Source organism: Lampetra fluviatilis, chromosome 73 (genome assembly GCF_964198595.1).
Source record: "Lampetra fluviatilis chromosome 73, kcLamFluv1.1, whole genome shotgun sequence".
NCBI lineage: Eukaryota > Metazoa > Chordata > Hyperoartia > Petromyzontiformes > Petromyzontidae > Lampetra > Lampetra fluviatilis.
The window spans coordinates 2,544,522-2,564,462 of record NC_136347.1 but is presented as its reverse complement, the minus strand read 5'-3'; the positions used below and the strand labels follow the sequence as shown (position 1 = coordinate 2,564,462).

The window sequence follows — 19,941 nt, the reverse complement described above, 5'->3', positions numbered from 1 at the left end:
GTGTGTGAGGTGTGTGTGTGTGTGTAAGGTGTGTGTGTGTGTGTGTGTGTAAGGTGTGTGTGTGTAAGGTGTGTGTGTAATGTGTGTGTGTAAGGTGTGTGTCTGTGTGTGTAAGGTGTGTGTGTGTAAGGTGTCTGTGTGTGTAAGGTGTGTGTGTGTGTAAGGTGTGTGTGTGTGTGTAAGGTGTGTGTGTGTGTGTAAGGTGTGTGTGTGTGTAAGATGTGTGTGTGTGTAAGGTGTGTGTGTGTGTAAGGTGTGTGTGTGTGTGTGTGTGTGAGGTGTGTGTGTGTGTGTAAGGTGTGTGTGTGTAAGGTGTGTGTGTGTAAGGTGTGTGTGTGTGTTGGACCAGATGGCGCCAACACCATGTGAGACTAGGCTCTAAGAAAAGCTGTCTCGGGTGTGGACCAATCAATTTCAAGGACAGTGCATACATTATCAGAGTTATGTTTTTTGTTTGCATTCCGACCGCAGGTATTGTGGTCAATGCAAACATGACTCCTTGTAAAAAAGGTTTTGTTGCAAGATAAAAGGGTAAATAACCAATTATCATATTTTGCTACTGGCAAAGGAGGTTCCAATGGTGTAAGAGTATACGACATAACAGTTGATTACGTAATCAACCAGGTAGGGTGTTGACTGTTATATTAGCCGACTCTCTGTGTTGTATTGCATACTATTTCTAAGTTTACTAGGTTTGTTTTCTCACGTGTACCTAATGATGATTGCTTGTGTTGCAATCGTGACTTTACCGAAAGAACCAAAGAGTTATCCTCAATTACTCCTCAGCCATCCCCATCAGCGCACATTCTGGGCGTGCGTGATTTCAGCAGCGTTCATTCAAGACCCAGCAACATCTCTGGACCGCTTTCCACTTTCAGTGTCTCAATCAGCAGAGCCAGGCTTTGGTGAATTGCCAGATCTTGCAGGTTCAACAACATCGTCGTCTCTCTCTTTTCTTTACGATCAGATCATCATTTAGTTTTTTTTGTTTTTTTTATGCCTTGCTTTATGTAACTCCCCCCCGCCCCCTTTTAAAATGAAAGATTTCACAATAGCTTTCACGCTCTGATCTCCTTACCCCTTCAATCTCTCTCTACCCCCCTCTCTCTCTACCCCCTCTCTCCCTACTCTCTCTACGCTATGGGGGGGAGAGGAGGGGGTGGGGTCCACACGACGCAGTGATGTACACACCTCACGGCACATCAAGGAATCGCTTGCACGCAGTGCCGAGGCAACCACCCAGACAGTCGCCGCGTGCTCTTCCGCCGAGTTGCGGGTGAGACGAGAGAGAGAGAGAGACAGAGAACGAGAGCGAATCAACCGGCAACAACCCCTCCTGGGGTCTGTCGTCTGTCCAACCCGATCGGGTCCACACGCAGAGGTAGGAGGGAACGGGAGGAGGGAGCTGTACATCCCTGGCGATGTTTAAAGACAAATCATTGGCGACGTGAATGCATCAGGGGTGGTTTTTTTTCGTTGGGTTTTGATCGACTCAGCCTGGTGCTGCGTGTCAACATCGCCGCCGGGGAGACAAAGGCGGCCGGGCGTGGGGCTGGCCACCCACCCCCTCGTGCGCCGTGCCGGCCTTCATTGGTGCTACTCGCTAACAGCACTTGCCCCTGCAGTCTGTTAGAGGCTACACGGGGGACCTGTGTCTTTGTTTGTGTTCCTCCAACTCCTGCTCGACAAGGCTGGATGGAACTCTTTCTCTCACCCTCCCCCCTCTCTCTCACTCTCCCCCCTCTCACCCCCCCCCTCTCTCACCCTCCCCTCTCACCCCCCCCCCTTCTCTCTTCAGCCATGACACGGCATCTTCTGCTCGCTGCCTTCGTGGTGGTCGTGGTCGCGACTCTGAGTTCGCGTCCTGTCAGGTGAGTCCTACAGACAGGATGCAGTCCTCGCTTAACGCGCCTACAGACTCCGTGCAATCCTCGCTTAACGAGCCTACAGACAGGGTGCAGTCCTCACTTAACGAGTCTACAGACAAGGTGCAGTCCTCGCTTAACAAATCTACAAACACCGTGCAGTCCTCGCTTAACGAACTTACAGACTCCGTGCAGTCCTCGCTTAACGAGTCTACAGACTCCGTGCAGTCTTCGCTTAACGAATCTACAGACAAGGTGCAGTCCTCGCTTAACGAATCTACAGACTCCGTGCAGTCCTCGCGTAACGTGCCTACAGACTCCGTGCAGTCCTCGCTTAACGAGCCTACAGACTCCGTGCAGTCCTCGCTTAACGAGCCTACAGACAGGATGCAGTCCTCGCTTAACGAGCCTACAGACAGGGTGCAATCCTTGCTTAACGAATCTACAGACTCCGTGCAGTCCTCACTTAACGAGCCTACAGACTCCGTGCAGTCCTCGCTTAACGAATCTACAGACAAGGTGCAGTCCTCGCTTAACGAATCTACAGACAGGGTGCGGTCCTCGCTTAACGAGTCTACAAACAGGGTGCAGTCCTCGCTTAACGAGCGTGGCTGTGTGCACACAAAAAAATTGCCTCACTTGATACAGTAAATCTAGCTGTGACGGTCCCACCTGATGACGGAGACTTGTGTTGCCTCCGAAACAGTGGCGGCTCCTGCAAAATCTCTCAGGGGGGGCAAATGTCTGGATGATTTATAAGGATAAGGTCCACCCATGCAAAGGATACATTAACAGCTTAAGCATGTAAAGGCAACTTCACTTCTTTAATATTAATGAAAAATAAAGTGACTCTTACAATACATCTTGTTTGTTTCTATACTCACTATTAATACAATCCACTCAAGTTTCTTTTATTAAAGATTCCACTAGGTGGCGACAAATCATATTGTTGGATGCAACGTGCTTACGTATGATGACGTAAGCACGTTAGTGCGAGCCCTCCCGGAAGCCATAGAGAATGCATTGCAGCGCCCCCGTTCGAAAACAAACATCTTTGAATGCAAGTCTATGGGAACACTCTGGGCGATTCTCAGCCGGAGTGAAATCGCCCAAAAAGAGGCGGTACTCCACAGAACGTGACATGACGCTGATTGGACTATATCCAGAGGCACAGTGACGGCTAGCGTGACTCTGTGGTTGAATGACATTGGTGGTGCGTCGCCCAATCGCCCTAATGAAGAAACCGCCCCTGCTCCGAAACGTCGTGATTTATTATTTTATTTCTATTATTACTTTCATTAATTTTAATTAATTTTTTTACCTACGTGACTTTACCGAAACAAACGAAGAGTATGAATCATTGCAGTCACGAACGCTTCAAATCTAGAATGTGTTCACACTGCCACGCGCTTTCGCTGCAACACAGTTTCTTGCACGAGGGAGCACTTTTGGTGCAACTCGGCAATACACACCGCAGTTTTAGCGTGGACCACACACACACCGTGATAACGTGGGACACACACACACCGTGATAACGTGGGACACACACACACACCGTGATAACGTGGGACACACACACACCATGATAACGTGGGACACACACACACCATGATAACGTGGGACACCCACACACCATGATAACGTGGGACACACACACACACCGTGATAACGTGGAACACACACACACACCGTGATAACGTGGGACACACACACACACCGTGATAACGAGGAACACACACACACACGGTGATAACGAGGGACACACACACACACCGTGATAACGTGGAACACACACACACAACGTGATAACGTGGAACACACACACACACCGTGATAACGAGGAACACACACACACAACGTGATAACGTGGAACACACACACACGGCGATAACGTGGAACACACACACACACCGTGATAACGTGGGACACACACACACCGTGATAACGTGGAACACACACACACGGCGATACGTGGAACACACACACACACCGTGATAACGTGGGACACACACACAGTGATAACGTGGAACACACACACACCGTGATAACGTGGGACACACACACACGGCGATAACGTGGAACACACACACACCGTGATAACGAGGGACACACACACACGGCGATAACGTGGAACACACACACACCGTGATAACGAGGAACACACACACACACCGTGATAACGAGGAACACACACACACACCGTGATAACGAGGAACACACACACACAACGTGATAACGAGGAACACACACACACAGCGTGATAACGAGGAACACACACACACAACGTGATAACGAGGAACACACACACACAACGTGATAACGTGGAACACACACACACCGTGATAACGAGGGACACACACACACACACCGTGATAACGTGGGACACACACACACGGTGATAACGTGGAACACACACACACACCGTGATAACGTGGAACACACACACACACCATGATAACGTGGGACACACACACACCGTGATAACGTGGAACACACACACACACCATGATAACGTGGGACACACACACACCATGATAACGAGGAACACACACACACCGTGATAACGAGGAACACACACACACCGTGATAACGTGGAACACACACACACACCGTGATAACGTGGAACACACACACACCGTGATAACGAGGAACACACACACACCGTGATAACGTGGAACACACACACACCGTGATAACGAGGAACACACACACACCGTGATAACGAGGAACACACACACACCGTGATAACGTGGAACACACACACACACCGTGATAACGTGGAACACACACACACCGTGATAACGAGGAACACACACACACCGTGATAACGTGGAACACACACACACCGTGATAACGTGGAACACACACACACCGTGATAACGAGGAACACACACACACAACGTGATAACGTGGAACACACACACACACCGTGATAACGAGGAACACACACACACACCGTGATAACGTGGAACACACACACACCGTGATAACGAGGAACACACACACAGTGATAACGAGAAACACACACACACAGTGATAACGTGGAACACACACACACACACACAATGATAACGAGGAACACACACACACCGTGATAACGTGGAACACACACACACCATGATAACGAGGAACACACACACACAGTGATAACGAGAAACACACACACACAGTGATAACGTGGAACACACACACACACACACAATGATAACGAGGAACACACACACACCGTGATAACGTGGAACACACACACACCATGATAACGAGGAACACACACACACAGTGATAACGAGAAACACACACACACAGTGATAACGTGGAACACACACACACACACACACAATGATAACGTGGAACACACACACACCATGATAACGAGGAACACACACACACAGTGATAACGAGAAACACACACACACCGTGATAACGTGGAACACACACACACACACAATGATAACGAGGAACACACACACACCGTGATAACGTGGAACACACACACACACCGTGATAACGTGGAACACACACACACCGTGATAACGAGGAACACACACACACCGTGATAACGAGGAACACACACACACCGTGATAACGTGAAACACACACACACACCGTGATAACGAGGAACACACACACACCGTGATAACGTGAAACACACACACACACCGTGATAACGTGGAACACACACACACCGTGATAACGAGGAACACACACACACCGTGATAACGAGGAACACACACACACCGTGATAACGTGGAACACACACACACACCGTGATAACGAGGAACACACACACACCGTGATAACGTGAAACACACACACACACCGTGATAACGTGGAACACACACACGCACCCGTGACAACGTGGCTACGAAGCCGTCAACGACAAACTGCATTCTTGAGCCGCGTGGCGGAGCGGTACGGCGTTACTCGTGGTCGTTGCGTCATACCTCGCCGAACGTCACCGTGACGTCACAGGGGGAGGGGGGCGGGGCTAAAACCGTTGTTTGAAATAATTTTAGCTTTACGAGCTTTGTCGCCTTCAGGAACGCGCCTTGCCGTGTGCGCGTGTATATGTATGTGTGTGTTGTAGTGTAGCGGTTAGCGCGCTGCGCTATGAACCTGGCGACCCGGGTTCGATTCCCGCTCACGGCTAACACCAGTGACGATTTTCTTGAACCGGTCCTGGGCCACCCCTAGGTCGACTCAGCCTTAAATGAGTACCTGGTGCGGTGTGTAAACATCGCCACTGGGGAGACAAAGGCGGTCGGGCGTGGTGCTGGCCACCCACCCCCTCGTGTACCGTTCCGGCCTTCATAGGTGCTCGCTAACAGAACTTGCCCCTACAGTCTGCTAAGGCTATATACGGGGGATCTTTGTCTTTGTGTGTTGGGGCGTGAGTTCTACATCCGCTGCTCACGTTCTCGCAGCCTCCTAAAGATCATCAACTCGCGGAATTACGACCGCCGCGTTCTGCCCAAGCTGAACGGTAAAGATGCGGCCCCAAATTTACTTTTCCGTTTTCAGCGTCATCGTCGATGTTCAAACCTTCCCCCCCGCCCGTATGTCGTTTCGCGTCGTTTATTCTCAGATGAATGTATCACAGAAACACGCTCGTCAATGGTGCTGTGTGACACTACAAAGGGTAATATAAATACGGGGACTTCTCTGCTTATGAACAGGCAACTTACGTACGTTCAGAGACACGGACAAACCTGTCCTTATGTCCAGTTGCCTGTTCGGATCGAGAGTGCCATGTGTGCGCAGACTGCCCTACATGACATCATAGTCAGAATCTGGACCACTGGACTTTGTTCCGCAGCATTGGAATGATACTCTTAAGATTTTTCGGTAAAGTCACGTAGGTAAAAAGGTAAAAAAATTATAATAGAAATAAAATAATAAATCACGACGTTTCGGAGGCAACACAAGCCTCCGAAACGTCGTGATTTATTATTTTATTTCTATTATCATTTTTTATTTTTATTTTTACCTACGTGACTTTACCGAAAAAACCTAAGAGTATGAATCCTTGCAGTCACGAAAGCTTCAAATCTAGATTGGAATGATGCCCTGGTGGTCCCCCTCCTTAAGAAGGGGTACCGCACAGACAGTAACAACTACAGGGGCATCTCCCACCTCAGTGTGCCGGGAAAGGTCCTGGCAAGGATTAGTCAACATCGCCTTGCTAGGCACGCTGAGGAGAGGCTTGCGGAGCCCCGATGCGGCTTCAGAAAAGGGTGGCCTTGCACAGATGTAATGGGTTCCGGAGACACTTCGCATAGGCAACTTCTTTATTACAATACACCACTCCAACAGTCCTGATACACTGTTACAGCCTAGGGACACATCCTACTTCTAGCGAGCCTGACTCTAGCTACGCTCCCGGGTCCTCCGGCTACAATTACCCTAGGGGGGGGGGGGTCTACCTGACCCGACCCAGCCAAGGTGCGGGTCTCGACTCTGGCTTCCTCGGACTTCGCCCTTACAAGGGCGTGGAGCCGGGAGTCCCAGAGTCTCACCACTGGCCCGCACAGCGTCCCGGCCCTTACGAGGACAGCGTGGCGAGGGGGTCCAGGGTCCTAAGCTGGCTGGTATTCGTACTTCGGCTGCGACTGGCCCCGATCGGCTGGGGAGGTGTCCTTTTATCCCCCTTGATCATCGTTGGTGGCGCCGTGGGGCTTAGCTGCCTAGGATCCTGAGCCCCCAGCAGCCCCTCCGCTCTTGGGCTGGCGCATCAGCCCCTCCCCTGGGGGTACGGGGTACCCTTGCAGATGGGCCCTGTCTACCACTGCCGGTAAGTGTGGCCCATCTACGGCACTACACAGATGCTATGTTCTATCTGCTACAGCAGAGGTGTAAAGAATTCCAACAAGACCTAGATCTCTGCTTAATTGACCTGGTCAAAGCCTATGATACTATCAGTAGGCCTGGGCTCTGTGTTGTTCTTTGTGCTTTCGGAGTCCCTGAATCTCTGCTCACGCTCATTACGCACCTTCATGATGGTGGGTAGGCCCGGGTAAAGTTGCCTGCCCGAGAGTCAGAGCCATTCCCTGTTCATCTTGGGGTACGACAGGGATGTCCTCTGGCTTTCACATTGTTTTTTACATCCTCTTCGACCACATAGTTTGAGAAACGATCCATGGCTGTACCGGAGGAATTTCCATCTGGTACACATTTAACGCAGCTGTGGTTGAGGGATGGTTGCCTATTGGTCAACCGTGTTATGTACGCTGATGATCTGGTGATTGCTGCTCACTTAGAGGAGAAGTTGGAGGCGCTGCTGCTCTACCTGGAGTGTGCTACTAAGAGGTGGGCCCTTACCATCAGCTCCACCAAAACTAAGCATCTCCCTGGGTATTTTGTATTATATAATACTCCACCTCCTCAACTGATGTGGAGAGAGTGGAGAGTTCTCCATACCTGAGCAGTGTGCTTAGGACCAGCTCTGGTTTGGCAGCTCCTCGGCCCGATCCACACTATCAGCTCAAGAAAGCTGCACTTGTGGCAATTTTGTTTTTGTTTTGAAAATGTTTCCATCTTACGTTCACACAAATTAGGACATTGAAATGACACTACAATTTATGCATATGAGCGTGTGTGTGTGTGTGCGTCTGTCTGTATGCATGTGTGTGTGTTTGTACCAGGGGAGCCCGTAATTGTGAACTGTCATTTGACTATCATGGAGTTCGGTTCTATCGAGGAGAGCACAATGGTGAGTGATACACACACACCACGCACGCGCAGGGGTCAGTGCAGCGAATCATCGGTTAACACAGTAGACGCGTTCCTGAAATGTTCCACGTTAAGCGAAACACCTATTGAGCGAAAACAATTTCCCCCTAAATAAGGTGCACACGATGTATGCAGACACACAGGAGTGAGATGGCGGGACACAGAACTGAGGGTGCACCACCACCACCACCACGTTACCGTGTCACTCCGCGTACTCTATCACTTCACCGGTCAGCCGCAGCTCAAGAAAGTAGTTCGTCGTTGACCGCTCAGAAGTCGCGTTGTAACGGTGTACGCGTTATAGCGGTGTACGTAATTTTATTATGTTTAATTTTTATCATGTTATTATTTCCCTTCTACGTGACTTTACCGAAAGAACCAAGGTGTATGCATTATAACGGTGTACGCGTTCCGCATTATATAATGGTGTACGTGTATCTCGTAATAACGGTGTACCTGTTATAACGGTGTACACGTTCTGCCTTATAGCTGTGCATGCATTCCACGTTATAACGGTGTACACACGTTCTGCGTTATAACGGTGCGTATTCCACGTTGTGCGAAAACTGTTCCCTAATGGAAGAACCGCGTTCTAGCGAAAACGTGTTCATGTATGTTGCCGCTGTGATGTACTCAGTGTTCTTTTTTAATGAAAATCAAGAGAAACTGGGCTACAGAGAGGCTGGGCTATAGAGAGATTGGGCTATAGATAGACTGGGCTAGGAGAGACTGGGCTACAGAGAGACTGGGCTACAGAGAGACTGGGCTACAGAGAGACTGGGCTACAGAGAGACTGGGCTACAGAGAGACTGGGCTACAGAGACCCTGAGCTATGGAGAGTGTGCTAGGAGAGACTGAGCTACAGAGAGACTGGGCTACAGAGAGACTGGGCTATAGAGAGACTGTGCTAGGAGAGACTGGGCTACAGAGACACTGGGCTATAGAGAGACTGTGCTAGGAGAGACTGGGCTACAGAGGGACTGGGCTACAGAGAGACTGTGCTACAGAGAGACTGGGCTACAGAGAGAATGGGCTACAGAGAGACTGGGCTACAGAGAGACTGTGCTAGGAGAGACTGAGCTACAGAGAGACTGGGCTACAAAGAGACTGGGCTATAGAGAGACTGTGCTAGGAGAGACTGGGCTACAGAGACACTGGGCTATAGAGAGACTGTGCTAGGAGAGACTGGGCTACAGAGGGACTGGGCTACAGAGAGACTGTGCTACAGAGAGACTGGGCTACAGAGAGAATGGGCTACAGAGAGACTGTGCTACAGAGAGACTGGGCTACAGAGAGACTGTGCTACAGAGAGACTGGGCTACAGAGAGACTGTGCTAGGAGAGACTGAGCTACAGAGAGACTGGGCTACAGAGAGACTGTGCTAGGAGAGACTGGGCTACAGAGGGACTGGGCTACAGAGAGACTGGGCTACAGAGAGAATGGGCTACAGAGAGACTGTGCTAGGAGAGACTGTGCTACAGAGAGACTGGGCTACAGAGAGACTGTGCTACAGAGAGACTGTGCTAGGAGAGACAATGCTTGAGATCTACACCACATGCTATGTGTTTGTGTGCGCCACTGTGGGACGCGTATTCGCAATGCCATTGGCAGTGTACCGCGGATTAGTTTTATTATTTATCCAAAATCCTGCTGTATTTAAATTACTCTGCGGTTCTTTCGGTAAAGTCACGTGGGTATAAAATAAAATAAATCACGACGTTTCGGGCGCAACACAAGCGTCCGTCATCATCAGGTGGGAAAGTATGGTTCCAGCTGATGACGGACGTCGTGATTTTTACAATTTTCATTTTTCACCTACGTGACTTTACCGAAAGAACCAAAGAGTATGGATTCCTGCAGTCACGAAAGCTTCAAATCAAGATTGTATTAAAATTCTCATTGGCATCTCGCGTCTGGGGCTGTGGGGGTTGGTGGCAGGAGTACCAAATCATGGTCCACCAGGGCATGGAGTGGACGGACCACCGCTTGGTGCACAAGACGGACAACAGCAATTCGACGTGGGTGGACCCGGGCAACCGTCTGATGGGCTCCATCTGGAAGCCGCGGCTGCATTACTCGAATGAGAAGCGTGGTAGCTTCCACGACATCACCATGCCCAACGCACTGCTGCGCATCTTCAGCAACGGCACCGTCTCCTACTCCATCCGGTCGGTCCCCACGTGGCATGCGAGCGTGCGGGCGGCCATTAATCGTCCCGCAAACCACGTCCGGAGTCGCTTTTGTCGAGGAGCTTTGTGTTGTTGTTGGGGGGGAGGCAATGGTGGGAGAGAGAGATGCCTACTCGAAATATACAGCAGCAGGCGTCATCAGAGTCGGGATCGTACTCACGACCTCCTGCTAATGAGGCAAGGTAGTTAACATCTTCTAGCCATCGTGGTGATGATGATGAGAGAGATACACAAACTCCAAATATACAGCAGGTGTCAGGGTCAGGATCGAACCCACAACCTCCTTCATACGAGGTAACGTCATTATCATCTCATAGCCACCGCGTCTGGTATCTATGTGTGTGTTGTGTCTGTGTGTTGTGTCTGTGGGAAGCGGTAGTGTAGCGGTTAACGCACTGCGCTCCTAACCTGCGACCCAGGTTCGATTCCCGCTCACGGCCAACACCAGTGACAATGCTCTGAACTGGTCCTGGGCCTCCCCTAGGTCGATGAACCTGAAATGAGTACCTGGTGTGGTGTGTAAACATCGTCACTAGGGAGACAAAGGCGGCCGGGCGTGATGTTGGCTACCCACCCCCTCATGTGCAGTGCCAGCCTTCATAGGTGCTTGCTAACAGAACTTGCCCAACAATCTGTTAAAGATATACAGGGGATCTTTGTTTTTTGTGTGTCTGTGTGTGTGTGGTCTCAAGGTGCACATGGACTGACACAAGTGTCGTGGTGACGTCACCGCCACTTAGTGGCGAATGGCGGTTGTTGTTGTTGTGTCTCTGTGTGTGTTGTGTGCCCTACACGTTGTTGTATGAAGAGGAGCACGCGGCCCCTTTGTCTTCCACGTTTCTCCGCAGGCTCTCTCTTACTCTCGCCTGCCCCATGGATCTGCGCAACTTCCCCATGGACACCCAGATCTGCCCCATCTACCTGGACAGCTGTAAGATTTCGCACTCGCGGAGATGTTCCACCGTTGCGTACCATCGCTGGGGGTAGGGATGGTTGGGGGTTTGTATTTTGCAGAAGGCTAATGCCACGTGGAAGGCTGCCATTTTAAGGGTGCCATGGTTGGCGAAGAGGTGTTAACTAATTCTAGATTTGAAGCTTTCGTGACTGCAAGGATTCATACTCTTAGGTTTTTTTTCGGTAAAGTCACGTAGGTAAAAAAATATATGTATATAATAATAAAATAATAATGAATGAAAATAACTCAATTAAATCACGACGTTTTAGAGGCAACACAAGTCTCCGTCTTCAGGTGGGACCGTCACAGCTAAAAACATATATTTTTTTACCTACGTGACTTTACCGAAAAAAAACTAAGAGTAGGTGTTAACTACCTCGCCTGGTATACAGGAGGTAGTGTGTTTGATCCCGACGCCCGCTGCTGTATATTTGGAGTTTGCTTCCCTCTCTCTCCCCATGGCCACGTGGATTTTATCTCCGGGTGCCTCTGGTTTCTTCCCCTCCGCATTTAGAATTGGAGTCACAACACGTTTAGATCGCTTGGCAGAGAACCGTTTCCACGCGGCGAGCTACTTCGTCATCACGTGTGACGGCGGCAAATGGTCGCTTCTGCCAAAAGAGCTACAATGTGGCTTTGCTCTCCAACACACCGGTGTGCTGTACTAGTCACGAATTGGCATGTTTTGTTTACCTTACTAATTGGCTGTGTCGGGTGGTGGCGGGTTTAACGACACATTTATATATTTACGCAATCTAACCCCCAAAATTTGGGTGGCCTTCTACCTTGGCATTAAGAAAAGTTGTAAAACAAACTTAACAAAGGGGGGGTCCCCATAGACGTACTATGGCTGTACGATTGTGCGTTCATGCATATGTTATGTATTTGTCGTCTCGAAGTCAGCAGCATGGTGAGCGACCTCGAGTTCCGCTGGGCCACGCCAGAGGCGGTCTTCCTGTCTCAGTTCATCAGACTCAACGAGTTCTCGTTGGGGCCGCGCATCATCGTCAAGAACGGCGCGCAGAATTACTCCGTCGGTGAGAGGCGCGGAGCGACGGCATATCCTCCGCCTATCTCGTCGGTCTCTCGCCCTCCCCCCGCCCCCCCCGACAGTCGAGTTTGTATGATCTCTCCCTGTACTACAGAGTGAGTGAGTGGAGTTTGTATGATCTCCCCCTGTACTATAGAGTGAGTGAGTGGAGTTTGTATGATCTCCCCCTGTACTACAGAGTGAGTGAGTGGAGTTTGTATGATCTCCCCCTGTACTACAGAGTGAGTGAGTGGAGTTTGTATGATCTCCCCCTGTACTACACAGTGAGTGAGTGGAGTTTGTATGATCTCCCCCTGTACTACAGAGTGAGTGAGTGGAGTTTGTATGATCTCCCCCTGTACTACAGAGTGAGTGAGTGGAGTTTGTATGATCTCTCCCTGTACTACACAGTGAGTGAGTGGAGTTTGTATGATCTCTCCCTGTACTACACAGTGAGTGAGTGGAGTTTGTATGATCTCTCCCTGTTCTACAGAGTGAGTTAGTGGCATTTGTATGATCTCCACCTGTTCTATAGAGTGAGTTAGTGGAATTTGTATGATCTCCTCCTGTTCTACAGAGTGAGTGGAGATTGTGTGATGTCCCTCTGTTCTACAGAGTGAGTGAGCGGAGTTTGTATGATCTCCCCCTGTTCTACACAGGAAATGAGTGGAGTTTGTATGATCTCGCCCTGTACTACAGAGTGAGTGAGTGGAGTTTGTATGATCTCCCCCTGTACTACAGAGTGAGTGAGTGGAGTTTGTATGATCTCCCCCTGTACTACAGAGTGAGTGAGTGGAGTTTGTATGATCTCCCCCTGTACTACAGAGTGAGTGAGTGGAGTTTGTATGATCTCCCCCTGTACTACAGAGTGAGTGAGTGGAGTTTGTATGATCTCCCCCTGTACTACACAGTGAGTGAGTGAAGTTTGTATGATCTCCCCCTGTACTACAGAGTGAGTGAGTGGAGTTTGTATGATCTCCCCCTGTACTACAGAGTGAGTGAGTGGAGTTTGTATGATCTCTCCCTGTACTACACAGTGAGTGAGTGGAGTTTGTATGATCTCTCCCTGTACTACACAGTGAGTGAGTGGAGTTTGTATGATCTCCACCTGTTCTATAGAGTGAGTTAGTGGAGTTTGTATGATCTCCTCCTGTTCTACAGAGTGAGTGGAGTTTGTGTGATGTCCCTCTGTTCTACAGAGTGAGTGAGTGAGTGGAGTTTGTATGATCTCCCCCTGTTCTACAGAATGAGTGTAGTTTGTATGATCTCCCTCAGTTCTACAAAGGAAGTGAGTGTAGTTTGTATGATCTCGCCCTGTACTACAGAGTGAGTGAGTCTAGTTTGTATGATATCCCCCAGTACTACAGAGTGAGTGAGTGGGGTTTGTATGATCTCCCTCTGTTCTACAAAGGAAGTGAGTGTAGTTTGTATGATCTCGCCCTGTACTACAGAGTGAGTGAGTGGAGTTTGTATGATCTCCCCCTGTTCTACAGAGTGAGTGAGTGGAGTTTGTATGATCTCCCCCCTGTTCTACAGAATGAGTGTAGTTTGTATGATCTCCCTCTGTACTACAGAGTGAGTGAGTGTAGTTTGTATGATCTCCCCCTGTTCTACAGAGTGAGTGAGTGGAGTTTGTATGATCTCCCTCTGTTCTACAGAGCGAGTTAGTGGAATTTGTATTATCTCCACCTGTTCTATAGAGTGAGTTAGTGGAGTTTGTATGATCTCCCCCTGTTCTACAGAATGAGTGTAGTTTGCATGATCTCCCCCTGTTCTACAGAATGAGTGTAGTTTGTATGATCTCCCTCTGTACTACAGAGTGAGTGAGTGTAGTTTGTATGATCTCCCTATGTTCTACACAGGAAATGAGTGGAGTTTGTATGATCTCGCCCTGTACTACAGAGTGAGTGAGTGGAGTTTGTATGATCTCCCCCTGTACTACAGAGTGAGTGGCGTTCGTATGATCTCCCCCTGTTCTACAGAGTGAGTGAGTGGAGTTCGTATGATCTCCCCCTGTTCTACAGAGTGAGTGAGTGGAGTTTGTATGATGTCCCCCTGTTCTACAGAGTGAGTGAGTAGAGTTTGTATGATCTCCCCCTGTACTACAGAGTGAGTTAGTGGAGTTTGTATGATTTCCTCCTGTTCTACAGAGTGAGTGGATTTTGTATGATCTCCCTCTGTACTACAGAGTGAGTGAATGGGGTTTGTATGATCTCGTCCTGTACTACAGAGTGAGTGAGTCTAGTTTGTATGATGTCCCCCTGTACTACAGAGTGAGTGAGTCTAGTTTGTATGATGTCCCCCTGTACTACAGAGTGAGTGAGTGGAGTTTGTATGATCTCCCCCTGTTCTACAGAGTGAGTGAGTGGAGTTTGTATGATCTCCCTCCGTACTACAGAGTGAGTGAGTGGGGTTTGTATGATCTCCCTCTGTACTACAGAGTGAGTGAATGGAGTTTGTATGATCTCTTCCTGTTCTACAGAGTGAGTGAGTTTGTATGATCTCCTCCTGTTCTAAAGAGTGAGTGGATTTTGTATGATCTCCCTCTGTACTACAGAGTGAGTGAGTGGAGTTTGTATGATCTCCCCCTGTTCTACAGAGTAAGTGAGTGTAGTTTGTATGATCTCCCCCTGTTCTACACAGGAAATGAGTGGAGTTTGATGATCTCGCCCTGTACTACAGAGTGAGTGGAGTTTGTATGATCTCCCCCTGTACTACAGAGTGAGTGAGTGGAGTTTGTATGATCTCCCCCTGTACTACAGAGTGAGTGAGTGGAGTTTGTATGATCTCCCCTTGTACTACAGAGTGAGTGAGTGGAGTTTGTATGATCTCCCCCTGTACTACAGAGTGAGTGAGTGGAGTTTGTATGATCTCCCCCTGTACTACAGAGTGAGTGAGTGGAGCTTGTTTGATCTCCCCATGTACTACAGAGTGAGTGAGTGGAGTTTGTATGATCTCCCCCTGTACTACAGAGTGAGTGAGTGGAGTGTGTATGATCTCCCCCTGTACTACAGAGTGAGTGAGTGGAGTTTGTATGATCTCCCCCTGTACTACAGAGTGAGTGAGTGGAGTTTGTATGATCTCCCTTTGTTCTACACAGGAAGTGAGTGGAGTTTGTGTGATCTCCTCCCCTCTTCTTACGACCACCCTCAACACTCTCACCACTCTAACGCTTCTGAGACACGATGGGGGGGGGGGAAGTTAATAATGTTCGTGAAAAGCAGAGAGATAGAGCATCGATGGTGACGACCCAGGCAGAAATGAAATGCTGGGAATGCTGGGTAATCACACCCGAACAACCACCGCCATTTATCACGTGGTCGTTGATCTTACGACTTCTCGTTTACGTGACAACGCTTACTAGTTGGCTGTGTCGGGTGGTGGCGGGTTTAATGACACATTTATATATTTACGCGATCTAACCCCCAATAAAAACCTCTATTATGGATGATATTGGTCGCGAAAGGCTACGTGTTAAAAGGATTTGTTCGTATCTGCTGAATGTTCGAATGTTCGTAAGTAGTGTCCCTGCACTTGAAAGTATTGTTATAAATTATTACGTTTTCATGATTGTAAAGCGAAATTGGAATGTACGTATAACCTTGAATTATGAGGACGTATCCTTAATTTTTTTAAACAGGCAACCGGAAGTACGGGAAAGGCATTGTTCATATCTCTAAACGTTCGTAAGTTGAAAGCGTCCCTGGAAACGTCATTCTGACTTTGGCCTCTTCCTCCACCCACCCATCTCACCCACCCCTCCACCCACCCATCCCAACCCTCCACCCACCCCATTCCTCCGCCCATCCCTCCACCCACCCATCCCACTCACCCATCCCACTCACCCATCCCACTCACTCATCCCACTCACCCATCCCACTCACCCATCCCACTCACCCATCCCACCCACCCCTCCACCCACCCCCCACCCCAGGCACATACTCGCATATCTCCGTCACATTCTCACTGCGCAGGGAGACTGGCTTCTACGTCATCCAGATCTATGCTCCCAGCACCCTCATCGTGGTCGTGTCGTGGCTCTCCTCATGGATGAAGACACAGGCGATGGTGGCGCGCGTGGCGCTGGGCATCACCACGGTGCTCACCATGACCACGCAGATCAGCGGCTCGCGTTTCTCCCTGCCCAAGGTGATTGGTGGGGGAGATGGGGGTGGGGTGGTGTGGTGTGGGTGGGTCAGAGCCGGCCCTAGACCTTTGGGGGCCCTAAGCAAAATTTGGTTGGAGGCCCCTTTGACCGCTTTAAGTAAGGCCTACTAGCTAGCAGTGACTCTAGGGGGCCCTCTGCTGGCCACGGGGCCCTTTGCAATTGCAAGGGTCGCTTAGTGGCTTGGCCGGCTCTGGGGTGGGTAAGTGGGTGGGTGGATGGGGATGATGCGTGAAGAACACCGCAGATGCTGGGCAGTTTCAGGCGGTCACCCTCCGGCAATAACGGAGAGGCAGAGGAGCGATGCTCAGAACAATGAGCCAACGCAGCGAGTTGGCTTAGTGGGGGGCACAACTGCTGGTGGTGCATCTGCCAGTCATCTCAGTCAGCCAACCCATGGCACCTGCTGGGTTTGTCGTGAAACCTCCTCCTGCACCTAGCCTGGCACAGTAGGGGGTACAGCTGGTGGTGCATCTGCTGGTCATCTCAGTCAGCCAACCCATGGCACCTGCTGAGTTTGTCCTGATAACTCGTCCTGCACCTAGCCTGGCACAGTAGGGGGTACAGGTTGTGCATCTGCCGGTCATCTCAGTCAGCCAACCCATGGCACCTGCTGGGTTTGTCCCGAAACCTCCTCCTGCACCTAGCCTGGCACAGTAGGGGATACAGCTCGTGCATCTGCCGGTCATCTCAGTCAGCCAACCCATGGCACCTGCTGGGTTTGTCCCGAAACCTCCTCCTGCACCTAGCCTGGCACAGTAGGGGGTACAGCTGGTGGTGCATTTGCCGGTCATCTCAGTCAGCCAACCCATGGCACCTGCTGGGTTTGTCCTGAACCCTCCTCCTGCACCTAGCCTGGCACAGTAGCGGGTACAGGTGGTGCATCTACCGGTCATCTCAGTCAGGCAACCCATGGCACCTGCTGGGTTTGTCCCGAAACCTCCTCCTGCACCAAACCTGGGCAGCGGTGGGTGCAGCGTTTAGCGCTACGCTGCGCTACGAACCCGGTGACCCGAGTTCAATTCCCACTCACGGCCAACACCATCGGTGACGATGATCTGAACCGGTCCTGTCGCCCCGCGCCCTCCACCCCGCGACCAGCTCTCCTACATCACGGCCATGGACATCTGGATGACCACGTGCCTGGTGTTCGTCTTCTCCGCGCTGCTCGAGTCCGTGCTGGTCTCCATGCTCGAGCAGAAGGAGGGAACGGCAGCACAGCAGCAGCAGATGCAGCAGCAGCAGCAGACGCAGGTGTCTGCACGTCAGGTGAAGCAATCGTTTCATCATCAGCAGCAGCAGCATCAGCAGAATCATCAGCATTATCATCAGCAGCATCATGAGCAGAATCATCATCAGCAGCAAAATTATCAGCATCAGCAAAATCATCAACAGCATCGGCAGAATCATCAGCATCATTAGCAGAATCATCATGAGCAGCATCATCAGCAGCAGCATCCGCAGCAGCATCAGCAAAATCATCAGCAGCATCGGCAGAATCATCAGCATCATCATCATCAGCATCATCAGCAGCATCATTATCAGCATCATCAGCAGCATCATCATCAGCATCATCATTATCAGCATCATTATCAGCAGCATCATCATCATCGGCAGCAGCATCGGCAGCAGCATCGGCAGCAGCATCGGCAGAATCATCAGCAGCAGCATCATCATCAGCATCATTATCAGCATAATTATCAGCAGCATCATCCGCAGCATCAGCAGCATCATCTCCCCTCCACCGTCCCCCGCTACCCCCCCCCCCCCCCCCGTGTGTCCCAGGTGAGCGAGGAGGAATCGTCGGAGCGAGCCGCCCGCCTGGACACAGCTTCCCGCGTCGTCCTCCCCGTCTCCTTCGCCCTCTTCAACCTCCACTACTGGCTCCTGTTCTACGTGGCCCTGCAGCGTTGACGAGTTCCGTGGCCAGGGGCAGGCGGGCGGACGGTGTCTCTCTCTCTGTGTGTGTGTGTTGCCAGGCTGTTGGGGGGAGCTATTTGTTCCGTTGTTGGGAGTGTGATGAGTGCACGCTTTGTATGTTGTCCTTGCTGCTAGGCCACAACAAAGTTATACGCACTGCTCGTTGTTGTTGTTGTTGTTGCGGTTGTTGTGTTTAGTTTGTTGTCCTTCGACCCGCACCTCCGATTAGCTACGGTTGACTCCGTGTGGTGCGAAAGAAGTTTAACATACACTACACTATACACTACACTATACACTACACTATACACTACACTATACACTACTATACACTACACTATACACTACACTATACACTACACTATACACTACTATACACTACACTATACACTACGCTATACACTACACTATACACTACACTATACACTACTATACACTACACTTTACACGACACTATACACTACACTATACACTACACTATACACTACTATACACTATACTATACACTACACTATACACTACACTATACACTACACTATACACTACACTATACACTACTATACACTACACTACACACTACACTTTACACGACACTATACACTACACTATACACTACACTATACACTACTATACACTATACTATACACTACACTATACACTACGCTATACACGACATTGATATACACTTTAATGTTATATACTACACTATACACTACACCACTATACTACTATACACTACATTGTTATGCACTTCACATACACTACACTGCCATACACTACACGATATACTACACAACTATACACTACACTATTATACACTACACCACTATACTACTATACACTACACCACACTGTTATACACTATACAATACACTACACTATACACTACTATACACTACGCTGTTATATACTATACACTACACCACTATACTACTATACACTACACTATCCACTAAACTACACCAGTATACTATTATACATTACACTATACACTACACTACTATACACTACTTTACTACACTGAGAGCTCATTTCTTAGAACTGCTTGTTGTTCTTGTTATGTTGATGTTGTTGTCCTTCCCCCTGAACCT

General features: G+C 49.6%; 1 protein-coding gene across 1 annotated transcript; it reads left to right on the top strand.

Annotated features, from left to right (window-relative positions):
- The first annotated feature begins 1,181 nt into the window (after positions 1-1,181).
- LOC144953286 (glycine receptor subunit alpha-2-like) lies at positions 1,182-18,881 on the top strand. The gene is made up of 11 exons (XM_078883857.1): positions 1,182-1,251; positions 1,346-1,465; positions 1,799-1,871; positions 6,290-6,348; positions 8,507-8,574; positions 10,533-10,762; positions 11,632-11,714; positions 12,638-12,775; positions 16,703-16,917; positions 18,035-18,202; positions 18,731-18,881. Exons 1-11 carry the CDS (start codon positions 1,182-1,184, stop codon positions 18,845-18,847), a joined length of 1,341 nt encoding a protein of 446 aa, XP_078739983.1. The 3' UTR covers positions 18,848-18,881.
- The last annotated feature ends 1,060 nt before the right edge of the window (positions 18,882-19,941 follow it).

What these genes read in the sequence shown, in the direction of transcription:
- LOC144953286 (XM_078883857.1), top strand. Translation starts at nt 1,182, where the DNA reads ATGTACACACCTCACGGCACATCAAGGAATCGCTTGCACGCAGTGCCG. An exon ending in CTGAGTTCGCGTCCTGTCAG is followed by an intron (nt 1,872 to 6,289) that starts GTGAGTCCTACA and finishes ACGTTCTCGCAG; the next exon opens with CCTCCTAAAGATCATCAACT. An exon ending in CTATCGAGGAGAGCACAATG is followed by an intron (nt 8,575 to 10,532) that starts GTGAGTGATACA and finishes GGTTGGTGGCAG; the next exon opens with GAGTACCAAATCATGGTCCA.